The 17,309-nt window shown below is 36.1% G+C and overlaps 1 protein-coding gene across 2 annotated transcripts in view; it reads left to right on the top strand.

Moving 5' to 3' along the window:
• LOC145680412 (vitamin D3 receptor B-like) overlaps positions 1-17,309 on the top strand; it is a 157,690-nt gene that overhangs the window by 85,862 nt on the left and 54,519 nt on the right. The window contains exon 2 of one of the 2 annotated variants that reach the window (XM_081750922.1): positions 16,907-17,024. The exons of the other annotated variant lie outside the window; for it this stretch is intronic. Within the exon in view, the coding sequence (XP_081607048.1) occupies positions 17,018-17,024 (7 nt within the window). The 5' untranslated portion in view covers positions 16,907-17,017. The remainder of the gene's footprint in view (positions 1-16,906; positions 17,025-17,309) is intronic. 2 annotated transcript variants of the gene reach the window in all.

The raw sequence follows: 17,309 nt of genomic DNA, 5'->3' as shown, positions 1-17,309 counted from the left end.
CCTTTATTGAGGGTAGTGAGCCTGAGTCCATAATTAGCGACAGGTTTATTGAGGATCGGTAGCCTGAGCCCTAGCTAGGTCGAGTCTTATTGAGGATAGTCAGCCTTAGTGAGCATGAGCGCGCTCAAACCCGATTGAGCCGCGATTTGCTAAATGGCCAGCTCTGGTTTGGACTTGTCAATATTTAAGTAAATTTGCCTTTCTGCAAAAACATCAGTGCCGTATGAATCTCTCGTATCTCCTTATACCTTATCTCCTATGTCGTATTAGTGCTTGTATCTCATCGCGCAAGGTATGCAAAATAAGCATTGACGATATTAAGGTATGTACTAGCTGAACCTGCGCTGCCTAATCAGCGTATCATTCACATGTGAGCATAAATCTCCTTCTCATTCCTCACAACGTTTGTACATGTTCCTTAACAGACACACGTGAAAGACGGTTTGATAAAAGTCGGCAAGGGGTACCATAAAGGGGAGATTTTTTCGATTATTTTTTAATATCTCGCACCGTTTGCAAGATTTGAGCCTACTTCCAGTGTTGGAGTTTCTAATTCATGTATGATAAGTGTTCTCTTCCTTTTTGCATCCAGTATGTAATAAACAAACTTACTACATACACAATTAATTATAATGTCAATGATATATGGCGTTCATTGGGCAAAACACTCCCAACAATAAGGATTCATCTTAGATTGGAGAAATGGTTATCCTTCGTTTTTCATTATCCATGAAACATACTTCTGAGAGATATGCAACCCATATATACTACTATGTGGTGTTGGAATGTATAACTCGTAGAATATGATGCTTGTAAAAATTCAACCCTTCCGCTGTATCCCTAAAAAAATGTAGTAAAAAGAAAACGGTCACTTTTTTTTTAAATATTCAATTAGAACTGGACAATCTAAACAAAATTTTGAATCGACCAGTAAAAACGGCACGTTTGTAACACTTTTGGTTTTCGAGATCTCATTGTCGAAAGGATTGGAGACAAACAAACATATAAACTTTTCTTTCGAGACAAACACATAAACTTAGCATTTTCATGTATAGATACAACCAGGAAAAAAGATATAAACTTGAGAGCTGGAGCACCCTTGCGGAGAGCTAGATCACCCTTGCGTATGTGAAGGACTAATATCTATAACTAGCACGTCGCCATTAAACCTTAATCAATTAACCAATCTATAACTGGCCAGATGCCCCAAGTGAAACTGATAGATGTACTTGTATAATTGATGATTGTCTGTTAACTCTGTTATTTTCTTTTTCTTTTGATACCACAAACCGGTAAATCTTTAATTAGGAATTGCTCCACATGTGCTCACAACAAGAGTTAATACCAAATAATGAAAACGATATTCATACAATCAATAACTTACCTATCAAGACAGACAGACTTACTTATTAAAGATTTGAATAACTCTGTATTTCATAAAATCACTCACTTTCATTAATCATCATTTTGACCTTAAAAGATTTCCCTCATAGCTATATGGTTAGCGTACGGGTCTTTCGCCCGGGAGACCAGGGATCGATTCAATCAGAACTAGTTAGTTGGTAGGTTAACGGTTAGCGTTCTCAGTTTACTCTCCGAAGATTCCGAGTTCTAATCTCGCTGACGGTTTTCCCCAGTCTTATCTCGTGAATGTTAAGATGGTATGTTTCCTTTTTTGGCTAATTTTCTTAACGTGTGTCATTGTTTGATAAATTGATTTATTGATTATTTGTTTCCTTTGCCAGCAGCGAAAATAGTATATGTTACACGTGATCTAAATTTTAAAAAAGGATTTGAACCACTGTAGTGCATTTGTTGCTGTCACTGGGAATCGAAACCGGGATCTCGTGTATAAGAGGCACCTGCGGTAGCCACGAGATTAGCAAGTAGGATATTAAAGACACTAGCAATAACCATTAGATTAGCGACGAGAGTATCAAAGGCATCTGTAGTACACACTAGATTAGCGAGGGTATAAAGGCACCTGCCGTGGTCACTATATTAGCAAGAAAGGTGTCAAAGGCTCTTGCGTTGGCCATTAAATTGGCGACGAGGGTATCAAAGGCATCTGCAATACACACTAGAGTAGCAAAGAGGGTATCAAATGTCCTTGCGTTAAGCATTAAATTAGCAACAAGGGTATCAAAGGCATCTGCAGTACTCGCTAAATTAGCAAAAAGGATATCAAAGGCCCTTGCGGTAACCATTAAATTAGCGACAAGGCTATCAAAGGCATCTGCAGTACCCACTAGAGTAGCAAAGAGGGTATCCAAGGCCCTTGCGTTAACCATTAAATTAGCGACGAGGGTATCAGAGGCCATTGCGGTAACCATTCAATTTGCTAGGAGGATATCAAAGGCCTTGCGGTAGCCATTCGATTAACGAGGAGGGTATGAAAGGTTCCTGCGGAAGCTACAAGATCAGCGATGAGGTTGAGTTTCATTATTGTTTGCAGTGTTACAATGTAAAATCGTCTCATTGCGGTAATCAAGTTTATTATAAATAATAATAATAATATCTTCCTCCAGTCTCATTCAAAGAACATTTTTACAATTCACAGTTATCTTCGCGACAAGAGTCCAAATCCCAGTTTTGATGATTGATAACTCAGGGACTAGCGGTTTGCATAGGAAAATATTTCGCTTGTATAATAAGCTAGACAGGGACTACCTCGGGGTCAAGTGTGGTAAGTTCGGTTGAGTAGGGTAAATCGCGCGCAATATTATATAATTTTGCGATTTTTAATTTTTTAAAGGAATTTGGTTTACCCTTTCTATATTTACCCTGTTTGCTCATGTATCCATACGTCTGGGAGACCCCCCCTCCCCCAAAAAAATGGCCAGATTGTAGAGTGTCAACAGTTAGGAATCAGGTTTATTGATAGAGATTATTATTCAAACCGGAAGTTGCAGAAATCAACCATTTCCGCTTTCAGCGTTTGATCACTAGAGAGCAAAAACTATAATAGCAAGAAATTATTTTCTACAATCGAAAAATGAAATGAAATCTTTTAAGCTTTACGTCTCACGATTATGCCTGTTAGGCTAAAGGAGACGGTAATGTTGAGATATGAGTGAAATGGTGGAATTAAGAGAGTGGGAGGAAACGGGAGGACCCCGAGAAAACCCACGAGCACGATGTTTGTCCACCACAAAGTCCACACGGCGCGAGCTGGGATCGAACTAGGGACCCCAAGCACCGGAGGTGAACACTCTACCAGTGAGCTACCGCGCTCCCCCCTTCTGCAATCGATTAAACATCCCAAGGATACGTAACATTTCCATCTTTCAGTCTTTAGTAAAACCGGAAGTGATAAAAATCCACTGTAATTTCCGGTTTCAATATTGTTCTACATAAAGCAAAAATATTTTTTGTAATCGATTTAATATTCTCAGAATATGTACTACCCTCTCTCGTAGCTCTCTATTCAAACCGGAAGTAGCAAAAATGAGCCACTTCCGGTTTTAACGTTCGTCCCTATAAAATAAAAACTGCAATGCATAGCTAATAGTGGTTTTCTACAGTCAATCAAGCGTCTAAAGAATCCATCTCCATTCTAAATTCTCTACTTCCACCGGAAGTGGTAGAGATCTACTACCACTTCCGGTTTCAATATTGACAAAATATCATACCATAAAAACCAAACTCTTCCACGTGATGTACACGGAGCACTGCTTTTTGTTTTTTTAGTCAAATGAAGGAGAAGAAAGCAAATATTTGTGAAAAATACATCTCCAAATTGTTCTCGCATAATGTAAACATCCATTATTGTTAAATAGAAGATTTTAAACATAAATTTATTATAATAAACGTTTAGGAAGCTTGTAAAGCTACCAGAAAAATATATACAGTATATTACCTCAACGTACGAACGAACCAGAAGGATAAAATATTTATACTCCGATTCTTATTTCATATGATCTGTGACTTGGCTTCAATGGAACATTTATCTTCAGTACGATGTACCATTTGCGTGTCTAATTCAGTGGTAGGCCGAACGAAACCGAATATTTAAGAATTTATAATGAAATGACTGTTAATTGTCTTCGAATAGAAAGCAAACACATTATAATTGACTTAAAGACTCATTCAGTACTCACGTTTGAAGGTCGGTTGATACGAAATTATTTCTAGTTGTCATAAATACATGCATTTTTTTTTTAAAAAAAAAAAACCTTTTACATTCTTAAGTTTTTTTGAAGGTTTTTGCTTACTTCTATACGAGCGTCTCTAGTTCCCACTGTAACTAACGTATTTTATTCGCAGTACCGTAATGCAGACTCCTAAATGAATATATCTAATTATCGCTATCATGTTCCTATTGAGAATAATACGATGAAATGAAATAGTTCAGTTTTAAGTCCTACAGTTATGTCGGTTAGGCTAAAAAAGACGGGAGTATACAGGGACTTTTGACAGACTTACCCTTTTGCAAACTTCAGGAATCCCTACGAACTTCTTCTTTTTTCCCATTTTTACATAAAATTGTACAAAGATACTCCTTGTTTTGAAACCGAAATCGGTAGATTTAACAACTTTCGTTTTCAATATTGCATCTCAGAGAGCAAAGACAGCGGATTTTATTTTATTTTTTTTTTTTAATGGATGCAGTGGCTCCGTAATATATAAAACGATAAATATTCCTATTGTACTATGTAGTTACGAAACATGGTAACTTAACTTTGAGGAAACAACACAAACTGAAAATATTTGAAAATAAAATCCTGAGGTGAATATTCGAATTCAGAAAGAACGGAAATGGTAAATGGATACTTTATAACGAGGATTATTTAATCTATACCCTTCGTTTGACATCGTTAGGGGTCAATAAGTCCGGGAGGCTTAGATGAACAGGTCATGTACACAGAATAGGAAGAAGCAGAACGCTTTCAAAAATGTAACTGGAAATCCAATCGGATAAAGACCATTAGGAAAGTCAAGCCGCAGTAAGATGATAATATTAAGATGGATGTTGTAGAAATAACTAACTAAACTAACTCTATGGCTTATGGAACCCGGAGGTTCAATGCCGCGTTCACAAAAGCTCTCCACTGACTTCTATATTTAGCCAACTGAGTCCAGTTTCTATTTTGTATTCCTGTTTCTGCGAGATCTATCTTAATATTGTCCTCCCATCTGCGCCTAGGTCCTCCTAAAGATCGTTTTCCGATTAGTCTTCCAGTTAAGAGTTTGAAAGCGTTCCTACTTTCTTCTATCCTTATGCTACATAACCTGCCCACCTAAGCCTCCAAGACTTGATGACCCTAACAATGTTTGGTAACGTATATATTATGTAGTTCCTCGTTATGAAGTTTCCGTTATCTCCCATTCCCGTTCTTCTTGGGTCCGAATATTCGTCTCAGAATGTTGTTCTCAAATACTTTCAGTCCATGTTCTTCTGTCAGTGTAAGTGACCATGTTTCGCAACTCATACAGAACAACAGGCATGATTATCGTTTTATATATTTTAAGCTTCAAATTCCTCGACAGAATTTGCGACGGCAAAAGATACTGAACAGGAACGCAAAATAGAAAGTGGATTTAGTTGGATAAAGACAGAAATCAATAGAGAGCTGTTGTAAATTCGATATTGAACCTTCGGACCAGAGTAGGTTTAACCTCCGATCTTAGCTCTAAAAGATCTGTCACTTCTAATGTTAATATTGGATTCTTACAGACTAATTTTGGAAATCTACCGTAGTTTCACACTGTGAAACGAATCTCACTTGTTTCTTTCTGTGAGGAAGGGCACGGTGTCAGTGGTAGAACTCTCACTTCTTATATGAAGGATTTCTGGTTCGATTCCAGACATCTGAGCTTGTGGTAGACATCATATATCCGTGGATTTCCTCGGGGTTTTCGCATTCTCAGTCCACCACCGATTATTTCATATAACCATTTGCTTTTATTAATCATCTGTTTTCCTTTGCCTAAAGAGCACAGTCGTGGGATATAGCGCTAGAAATTTTATTTTATTTGACATTTTTTTTAAGCGGAGAAAATAAAACTCTTATAGTATTCAAAGTGCATACATACGAGAAACGCGGTTAACTTGCACCCACCTTCACTCAAAACTTTAATTTAGCACGTCTTGTATTCCAGAATGTTTTTGTTTTATTTGTTTATTCGTCTAAATGCAGTTATTTATCCTAGTGTTCATTGCTTGATTTCATAGCTTTATGCGACATTTTGATGATCAATCATTACTTAGATATTGCACAAGCACATAAATACACACAAAGAATGGGGTGATATAAAAGTTTATTAGATTTTAATTAATTCAAAACCGAGGCCTATAAGATATCCTTACTGCTTGAAGTGCAATCTGAATCATTAATATATACCGGAATCTAATGCCAACCGGAATCTAATCCTCTGTACTGTCTCTTGATATCACCGTCACATCTGCGCTGGAGCAAATGTGAGGGTGCATTTCATATTGGTTGCGCAGTTGACGCGAGGAGTGTTAAGGTGGTTTGATTTTTTAAATATATGATTATCAAGGTTTTTAAATGTTTCGTATATTTTACAAAATTATATACAGATGACGAATACAGACTATACAGGTACAAAAAAGAAAGTTGAATTCTCATTGTAAGGTCCAGCCGCCAGTAGCACTTCACACATAAGAGTTCTCATCAAATACTGAATCTAGTGTTCTTCGTGCACTCGTTGTTTCACTCTCTTCCATGCGATGCTTCTGCTTCTCATAACCCGGCCTCCGGTTCTGCCTCTGCTGCCGCTGTTGCTCCTTGATCCCAAGGTATATAAAATAACCCTTGATCCTAATGGGAAGAAGAAGGAAGCTCGCCGGTTCCCCTTGTCTTGAAAGTTGTGCTGCCACCTGCCGGGAAAGCTGATGAACTATCCAAAGATATTGCAGAAAGCATGAGGCGATGTGGTGGCGCTGCCTAACACATTAATTGACCCAATTCTAAAGTCTACGAAAGCCAAACAATAGAAACACGAACATCGAAAATTGGAAGACAAATAGTAAAACGCCCATACATTTTAGTAGGACTCGAATCCATGATGGATTACGCCTCATGGTCCCTGAGACGAACGCCTGAGATCATTTGACTATTGCCACTGCTAGCATTCTCCACGAGACTAGATTTCCGGCTGTATCGTCTCGAAAATAGGTATCTTGAAGGTGCCGTCTCATCCTGTAAAGTAGTCGTGTATATTGTTTCCATTTGAGGATCTCAGTTTTGTCTCGTACCATGTCATTCAATTCTATGTCAATTCTATTTCATCTTGTCTCACCTTGTGACAACAATAACCACTGGTAACATTAAGCATAAACGGACATGAATTGTGGTAATGTGATTGCAAATTAGGGACAGATTAGACAGAGTAGAACAAACAATATTAACATGTACTATAACACAACGTTTACTTCTATTCATACTTCGTGTTATATATGTTCTAAGTTCGTTTTTGATGTACTAAAGAATCACTTTCACGTAATTCATTAGTTAACTGTTCAAAATGACAACACAATGCAATATATGCGAATTTATGTACTTTACTTAAATACTTTATCATTTACCTTCCATTTTTTCTTTTTTTCTTTTTTTTATTACAAAATATCTACTTGTTAAACGAATATACACTCCTTCACAATGGTGTATCCTTTATGTTGTAAAGTAACTGTATGAAGCATGGATATTTATGTATGTTATCGTTGTAGTACCTAATAAATACGTGTATGCATATATTTAAAGAAACTATTATACATACATGGGTATACGTACATGTGAACTGTGAATGTATTCAAGGAAATATCTGACAAAATATAAATGTGTAGGTGTACATATTTCGCAATGTAAACTTCTTAATTGCAACAAATATAAGATATTTTATAACGACACTTTTCCGTTGAATAAAATCGTGGCCTTAAATTCTGCAATGAGATAAAATATAGCCAAAAGATACTCAGAACTCAATGAAACTGTTGTGCGGCCGCCTGTGATACTTGTCTATAAGGGGACAAAAAAAAAGAAAAAGAAAAGAAAAGAAAAAGAAAAGAAAAAGAAAAAAGAAAAGAAAAAAGAAAAAGATATGAATGAACATTTAAATTTAAGAAAAAAATAGTTGTAGAGAGACTGAGTAATTGATGGTGACTGCACGAATTTATAGTTTAGCATGAGACCTGAAAGGTGTGCATTCACATCCAGTGTTTCTTCACCAGATATACTTCAGCGTGAGGACTGTACCAGCCACCCTTCCCCAGGAGAAATATATATTAAATTGTGATTACACGCCAGTCTTCTGCGGGGTACATCGTTCAGCAAATAGCGTTTCAGTATTGCCGACGAGAGTAGATTTGGGACTGTCTCGTCTCGTGCGCCACATTCCCAGTGCAGCTCATGAGATTTCGAATTTGCCTCGCGTCTCATATAAAATCAAATCCAGACATTCCACATGAAAAACGATAGACCGTATCCACAGTGAAAGTGAATTGCACAGAAAAAAAGGAAGAGAACTCTGATAAACCATAACCCACTAAGCACTATTAATTGTATCTCTGTTATAAAGTACAATAGTAAACATGTGTCCATTTTGGAAGCGCGCCAGGAAGTGTTTATCTGTGTCATCAGCGTGTGTATCTTTTTCTAAGCCTCTTGCCTCTGTCTTTCTAGATAACATATTTGCAACTTCCACTACAAGAACTGTTATACTACTACGGCAGAAAAACTTGCTACACTGATTAAAATCTTATTTTGTAGTTTTTGTGGTTAGGTGTTATTTTGTTTAGAGAATATAAAAATGAACAAAAAAAGCAGGTATATTAGTGAAGAGAAGGAAAAGAAAGAAAAGGAAAAAGGAAAAGAAAAGCTAGTTAATTGAAAGCGAAATTGCAACCACACTTTGGACTGTTGGCTTTTTATCCGCCTCGTTACACGGAACAACAGCAATATACCTCTCAAAACCAAATGTTTCATTATTTATATTGTAAAAAGCGTATTTCGTTTTTTATATACAGCAAAAAGGGAAGAAGAAAAAACATGATTCAATCTTCTGAGCTTCAACAGACCACCTAGGGTCTGATTCTAACACGGAGACTGTAACATTTAGGTATATTTCTGCCAATATGCGTGAAACCAAGCCTCCGTAGTGCACGCAAAGGGATAGTGAGAAGGGGTATTTCACAGGCTTAGAATCAATCACTACTCGGTTTTCGAATGTTTTTAAGGTTGAATTATCATATGGGATTAAATAACTTCATCAATCTCAAATTCATAGCGTTGTCTCTGGATAAAATGGAACTTAGTGGCATTCGATCGTGTTTAGAGTGGAGAAAACAGGAACATGGTTATAGCTCACACTTCACCAAATGCTGAATTCGCGTCTACGTACATATTTGTATATTGCTCTGTATGCAGAGTGGAAGAAAATTCCTACAGGCTTTTAGATCTTATAGTGGGTGCGAAAACATAACATTTGCCTGCTACACGGAAAACAAAATTAAAGCAAGCCTGAAAAATACTTTCCGTGTATCAGTGTATAGTAAGCACTCCGCGCTGCTAGGAACAGAGTACTGTCGTCATGTGACACAAATGACTTAGTATTACGTGCCTTCCTCTGCAATGTGTGTGCTTATCCGTGTTGTTGGCTCCCAACAATTCAGTGTGGAATACGACCAACAAATATAATTTCAACACGACAATGCACCACCATACTTCCCAGGTGCTGTCCGTAACAACTGAAGCAGATGAATAGGCTGAGACAGCCCAATTTAGTGGCCTGCATGCTAATCCGATTTAATACAGACTAGAATATACAGACCATAAATTCTGCGGAAAACTGGAAACAAGGCGAACCGTAGCACCTCTAACATGCGACGACGGAACTAACCAGTCGATCTGTTAGTCGACAAGTCATAACGTCAGGCTCGAAAACTGATGGTAATGCCAACCCAATTACGACGAAACATCGTTCCCCACCAAACGTTGATTGGCTTTTTTCCCTTGCAGACGATACAAACTAATTTCAATAGATAATATAGTTAGGTGCTCGTATGTTCATTCTTGTCTCTGCTCAAAACACTGTCTAGCTTATGATGAGTCATTGCAGTCTACGGTGCCAATATATATATATATATATATATATATATATATATATATATATATATATACACAAGGGCGGATCTAAGGGGGGGGGCTACGGGGCTATAGCCCCCCCCCCCCTTGACGCTCAGGTTTACACTGGATAAAATGGGCTTCAATTCTGCTTTACACTGGATAAAACGGCAAATTACGGTTTAGCCCCTCCCTTGATCATATCCTGGATCCGCCACTGTATATATATATATATATATATATATATATATATATATATATATATATATATATATATATATATATATATATATATATATATATACACATATATACAAGGTGCTTCTAAACAACACCGAATACGTTTGGGAGGTGATTCCTGACCCAAGATAAGACAAAAAGTATGGACCAGCCTGGATGCACAAATGCTTCCTTTCGGAGTTATGGGCTGCCAAAAACATGAAAAAATGAATTTTAAAGGCCCATAGCTCCGAAACTATGGAATCTGCCGAAGTGGGGTGAAGACTTCCCTTAAGAACTAGTATGTGCCCTTTCCAAATATCCAAGTTTCAGAATCCTGCGGTGCTTCCGTAACAATTTTTACGGAGGGAGTTTTTCTACGGGCATATAATTTGAAGTACTCACCAACTACCTCTATAAAAATTGTTGCGGAAGCACTGCAGGATTCTTAAACTTGGATATTTGGATAGGGCACATACTAGTTCTTAAGTGAAGTCTTGACCCGAATACGGTAGGACCCGTAGGTTTGGAGCTATGGAACTTCATGGAGCTATGAAAGTTAATTTTTTCGTGTTTTCGGCAGCTTATAACTCCGAAAGGAAGCATTTGTGCACCTTGGTTGCTCTATACTTTTTGTTTTATCTTGGTGTCATGAAGTCAGGAATTACCTTCCAAACGTTGTTGTTGTTTTGAAACACCAAGGAGGCTATAGGCCCCTCATGATGCTCAGGTATACACTGGATAAAATGGGCTTCAAGCCTACAAGCGTGTATATATATAATACTTCCTCAAATGTAGTGCTCCCGGGTTTGACTCCCAGTGGAGGCGTAGAATTTCGATGTTGACTCATGATCGTCAGTCGATTGAGGGTCTTCTTTAATTAAAGTGACAAACTATAAAGTCATAGGTAACTGGATTTGAGCTGATATATTGAACACAACCATTTGTAAACTGTGCCGCCAAGGAATTTAGATTTATTACTAAATAATACACTATAATTTCAAAACATAGCCTAAGTAACCAGTAGAGAAATTATGTCCAAACTTACATGGAAACTGTTTCACTATATGCTCAGATATAGTGCTACCCAATCAGAAAAAAAGAAATGCGTAAGTGTGATAAAGGTTTACATGATTCGTTAACCGTCTGCTAAACCTGGATACACGCCAGAAGTTTGTCTTCAGGGCCATTAATAGATACGAAAAAGTGGTAAAGAAAAAGGAAAAGTCTGGGTGACTGACAGATGTCCAGTAGACCACACAAGTAATTTATGCCAAAATTTTCAGTGAATAACAAACTGAAGACTGTGTGTTTCAGAAGAGATTAATCTGATCTCACCTTCTCTGAGAAAAGAGAGAAGCAAATGTTGATGTGAGGGTACATAAAGTTTTTTTTTCTTTATTTAAATGTAAAATGTTCCATCAATTATGATTACACCTGAATGCAACAGTGGCGGTTCTAGGCCAGGGGTACTGCGCCTCCCCCTGTTTTTTTTCAGTGAAGATAAATTAATATTTGCAATTGTCTTGAAATATTTAGTATAATTAATATTTATTTTGCAAGATGTTGAATGTTATCAATTCTTGAACATGAAGTGAAGTGTATCATAAGCTTCTTCTAGAAACATTGAGTAGGGGAAGGAGTTAACAGTGTATGTTAGAAACTGCATTTTTTTGAGTTATAAACTATTTTTTTAATTTCTTAGAACAAGTTTCAAGTAGTTATTTTATTTTATTTATTTATTTTTATTTATTTATTTATTTATTTTGGTTTTGTGATAGTATTTCTTGCTTTAAAAACCTTTTAGAAGTCTTCACTATCAAGAACATTGAAACAAAGAGAATACCACATCATCTAAAAATGTAATTTATTGCTTATAGGCAATGCGGTGTTATTTCAAAATTATACCACTATTAGCTTATACCGAAAACGACAGAAAGCAAATATACTACTTCTACTATAAAAATAATATAGGAAATTCTAGTCCGACCTACAAATCAAAAGTAGAAATTCTTGTTGCTGTTTTATAAATCATTTTATTTAGGGCTAAATATGGTACTGAATTATATCATTATAACCAGTGTGGTATTTACAGATTTTTAAGTGGTGTGAGTGTGGAGGGGGAGGAATTCTTAATGCCGTTTTATGTACTGTAAAATCCAATGAAGTAATTTTATTCAGTGTAAATTTGACAGTTAACTGTAAGTTTCCCTCCGTAAATTCCATAAATTCCATGCATTAATGAGCTTCTCTGTAGTATGATGGTTAGGGTGCTAGACTTCGGTACAAAAGTGGTAAGTGTAAAATACACTTTCGTTATGAAACAATGTTCCCTCCCTTGTACTATTCCTCCCAGGTATAAAAAATCTATTATGTGAGGGAGATAAAAAAAAGTGAGGGGGAGTTTCCTCCTCCCCCTGATGCGAAGGGAAAATAGGAAAGAAAGAGAATGTATATTATGGACAGCAGGACAGCATACGTATCATATGCAGCGTTGAGAGTTGGCCCCCGCAGTTTTTATTTTTCTTCAAGAAAACCGCCACTGGAATGCAATAAACAAATCTTCCCAGTTAAATGACAAAATGGTGGTTCCTTTTTCTAAACAGGAAAAAAAAACTTGCATTGCTTGTATTTTAGTTGAAAATAACCAAAACAAATTAGTTATACTCCTTTGCCATGCCAGTGATAGAACACAAAATCTCACGCACCACAGACCCATTCCCCTCAGCTCTAAGGATAGCTAAGCATCCAACATAAGGCAAGATGTTTAGCTTTCGTATTTGCATATTTACAACCGATTTTCTCGTAAACAGAGCGTTTTAGATCTTATCTATTCATTGAATGCCTTCAAATGTATTTTCAAACCAGAAGTCATCACGTGCGGGAAAAATAAAAATAAACCTCCTGAGGTTATTACTCCGTATTGCATACATAAAATCTTCTCCTTTTACAATACTTGGTGTGTAGATTCAACTAAAATGTTGCCACTAAGAATGTTTTATTCATTAAAAAAAAAAAAAAAAGTGCGAAAGAAATATGGCGCCTGACTTTCAATGTTGTTTTTGAAATTTTCAAGCATTTGATGTAGAACGAAGATAGATAGAAAACAATAGTTTCTCAGTGTTTATTTCTTTCACCAAACGATTGATGAAAATCTTATATTTTTCTTGATTTCACATTCTTTTTTTTATTTATTTTTAGTGCTGCTTAATTCAGTAATAAAATGTTTATAGGCCTATAGTCCTGTAAGAATGCTAAGTAATAAGATTCTGTACATATATTATGACACACATCCGGTCCACAATATAATTCTTGACGAAACTGTGACGTAAACATATGTAATGACTTATTTTCTTTGTAGATTTTTTTTTCCACTCTGATGCGTTTAGGTTCATTCTACTCGTATACCAACGATGAAACAGCAACACGTTAGGAGAATTATACTTCACTTTTTTTTTTTTTACTGTAAAGTACAGTGATAATGAGACTCCAGTTTTGTCCATGTAAATATGTGTTAACCAGAGCCAGGGGCGGATCCAGGGGGGCAATCGCCCCCTCCCCCAGAGGAGGAAACTTTCTTTTTATATATATATATATATATATATATATATATATATATATATAACCCATCCCAGAGTTTGGAGCTCTTAAAAGTGGCTCTAAGTAACAGTATTACAACCTCCCCCCCCCCTTCCCAGAAGTCCATCCTGGATACAGCCCTGACCAGATCAGCAAGTACACTCCTGTTTCATCACCATGTTGAATTCTTACGTACGCTTCGTCCTTGCGGTTGTCACGGAACTGTCGGTACGAAAGAAATTTCTCCCATAACATAGTGCAAGTATGATGTGCTCAATCTTGTAAGTAGCCGATACGCTTGTTTCTAAAAGTTGTCACAGAAATATCAGTAGCAAAGAAATTTCCAACACAATGTACTCTAACAACTATAATTCTGTTCAACCATTATATGAGCTTTGTAAATGACCGGTATACTTCACTGTTATATAAAATCAGAAAAACCTTTTCTTAACTGTGCACCGAGAATATATTTTCTCAGAAACAAGAGATTGAAACTCTCATTAATGAGAAATGAAGAAATGTAGATACGGTTGTATAAAGCGAAACGAGAAAGTATACTATTACTTTCCTTATGAATAAGAATTGCCAAATCTCATTTCTAAGAAAATATTGTCTCGGTGCACAGATAAGAAACGGTTTCTCAAACTTAAGAAATTATTATTACTATTATTATTATTATTATTATTATTATTATTATTATTATTATTATTATTATTATTATTATTTAACAGTGTTAGCTTTTACGGTTGTCACGGAAATGTCAGTATCAAAGAAATTTCTCCCACAATATAGTGCAACAAATGTAATCGTGTTCTATCACTGTACGAGCTTTGTAGGTGGCCGGTACGCTTTGTTCCTGAAGTTGTCACGGGACTATCAGTAACAAAGAAATTTCTTCCACAATATACTGCAACAAGTATGATCCTGTTCAGTCACTATATGGGCCGCTGTAAGAGCCCGGTATGCGTCGCTTCTACGGTTGTGACGTAATTGTCATTACTAAAGAAATTTCTTCCATCATATACAGGGTGGCCCAAAAGTAGGTATACAGTACCGAACTGATCAGCTCATTGGATTTTATATCATTTCTTATTGTTATCCATCAGGTAGATTTAGTTTCTTTATTGTTTGTTATTAAAGTGTTTTTACTTACATCTTAAGCTCGGAAGAGCCGCAAATAGAACCCATAAACAAGAATCTTATACTTGATCAATGCAGGGGCGTATACCTACTTTTGGGCCACCCTGTAGTGCAACAAGTATAATTCCTTCCATCACCATATCAGCTTTATAAGATGCCGGTACGCTTCGTTCCTACGGTTGTCATGGAATTCTCAGTTTCGGAAAAAAAAAAATCTGTCATGATACCGGTCTATCACTATATATGGGCTTCTGAAATAGTTAGTAGGGAATCATCAGTACGAAAGAAATTGCATCCACAATTTAGTGCAACACAGTTTTAGGCTTTGTGAGTGAGTCATGCGCTTTTCACGGAACTCTTAGTGTATTAAAAAAAATCCCGCTTTAGAGCCCATGTATCCTTGTCTGTTAATTCATGGTAGTGGTTTTCAAACCGATAGCACACCAATTATAAGGGAACTTAAAGAACAACAGGGTATTGAAAGATTGTTAGATATAAGCTAAAACATGCACATGAACTTCCCTCTACTAATAACCCACATAAATTGATGTTTCTGCATTACTTACTTCGGCACTGAAAAAAAAAAAAAGGAGTCGTCCAGATTTCAGGAGAAAACGAGGATAATATGCTTTCTGTTTGGAACACCATGACAAGATAGTGGTGTCAATTATAATACTGGGTACGACACCCTTATTTCCTGTGACGACGTACGGTAGTAGTCCAAGTGAGAGCAGTGCTTTCTGTTTTCACAGGAGTAATTGGCGCTCTCACTTACTGATGTATGTCGTCACAGGAAATAAGGATGTTGCATCCAGTATTATAATTGACACAACCGCCTTTGTCATGGTGTTGCCAACAGAAAGGATATCTTCCTTTTCTCCTTAAATCTGGATTTCGTTGTTTTTTTTTTTTTTCAGTGGGGATGTCCATTTTTCATTTTCTGTTAATGTATAATTAGAAGAAAAGGTTTTGATAGGAAAGATATGTTTCGGTACAAGATAGCAAAGTTACAAAAAGAATTGTCTTTCTCTCGAATTTCTCAAAGACTACGCATGAGGATTTAGATTCATCCATATAATTTTTGTCCATTGGTATAGTTTTCATCTTTGGATTTTTTTTTTTTTTTTTTGGTTAAACGTTATTAAGATTGTGGAATTAGTATAGCTGTTGATGCAAGAATAATTACCCATTTCATCAATTAGAATATATTTTGTTTATATTTTATTAATCAGTATTTAAAAAGAAATACTATATTATCTTTCATATGTAGATTATGACAAGTGTATAGGTCTATGATTTTTAGACCCGAACAAAGTCTAAACTCCCCAAAGGGTTAATGAATGAAACACATATAACTGCCACATCATAATCACAAAGTGAGTTGAAAAATTAGCAACACACTAGCTATATCATAATCAGAAAGTGTGATTTGAAATATTGTTGTCAGAAATACGTATTCAGGACTGGTTTTCTTCCCTGTAGATAATGATATTTTTTTATATATACATTTGTATGTTAATAGCGATCTAAATGTGTTACACGTGGCTGGAAACCATTATATTTTTCCTCCTAGTGTTTGCAGATGTGCTGTTTATACCTTTGGCAATTTACATATTTGTTCATGAAGACGATAAAGAGTAAGCTAGATTTTTCTGGATTAGTCTTTGCATAGATTTTGCTCTCAAAACATAATCTAGTTTCTAAAGTTAAAAAAAGATAATATTTAATTAAAGTTTGAGTAAAAGTTAAAATTACATTTTAACTAGTGTAAATTTCTGGGGAGAAACCTTCCATACCCATCTCTTAAAAAAAAAAAAAAAAAAAAAAAAAAGAAAAAGAAAAAAAAAGAAAAATCTTTAACGTGCTACGATTTTACCTTTCAGGCTAATGAAGACATACGATTAACGAATGTGAATGATTAATAAAGAGCTGGTCGATACGATACTGCCTTGTAGGCAACCGTACAGTTGGTGCGTGAGAAGAGAACTCATCGAATGCCAAGTAAGAAACCTACACCTATTTCTAACCTACACTCTGTCACTAATCCACTGGCCCATTTTTGCTGAACGCAGTTGGTTCTATTAAAAGAAGTAAAAGATTTTAGGTGTGAGGTTTCCTCACTATAAGGACGAAAGTTATATGTTAAATGAAAATGAGACTAAAACGTCCATTATTAAAGTTATTTGTATACAAATCATACAATATTAAGCATCATCATTATTGGTAAAGAGTATGTTCCGATTTTTCCAGTGGATCTTTATGAGATTACATTCTAGGATTGAGGCA

This window comes from Thermobia domestica, chromosome 3 (genome assembly GCF_964235325.1).
Source record: "Thermobia domestica chromosome 3, izTheDome1.hap1.1, whole genome shotgun sequence".
In the NCBI taxonomy this organism is placed as follows: Eukaryota; Metazoa; Arthropoda; class Insecta; order Zygentoma; family Lepismatidae; genus Thermobia; species Thermobia domestica.
The sequence above is the reverse complement of the archived record's forward strand: the minus strand, read 5'-3'. Positions and strand labels throughout refer to the sequence as shown.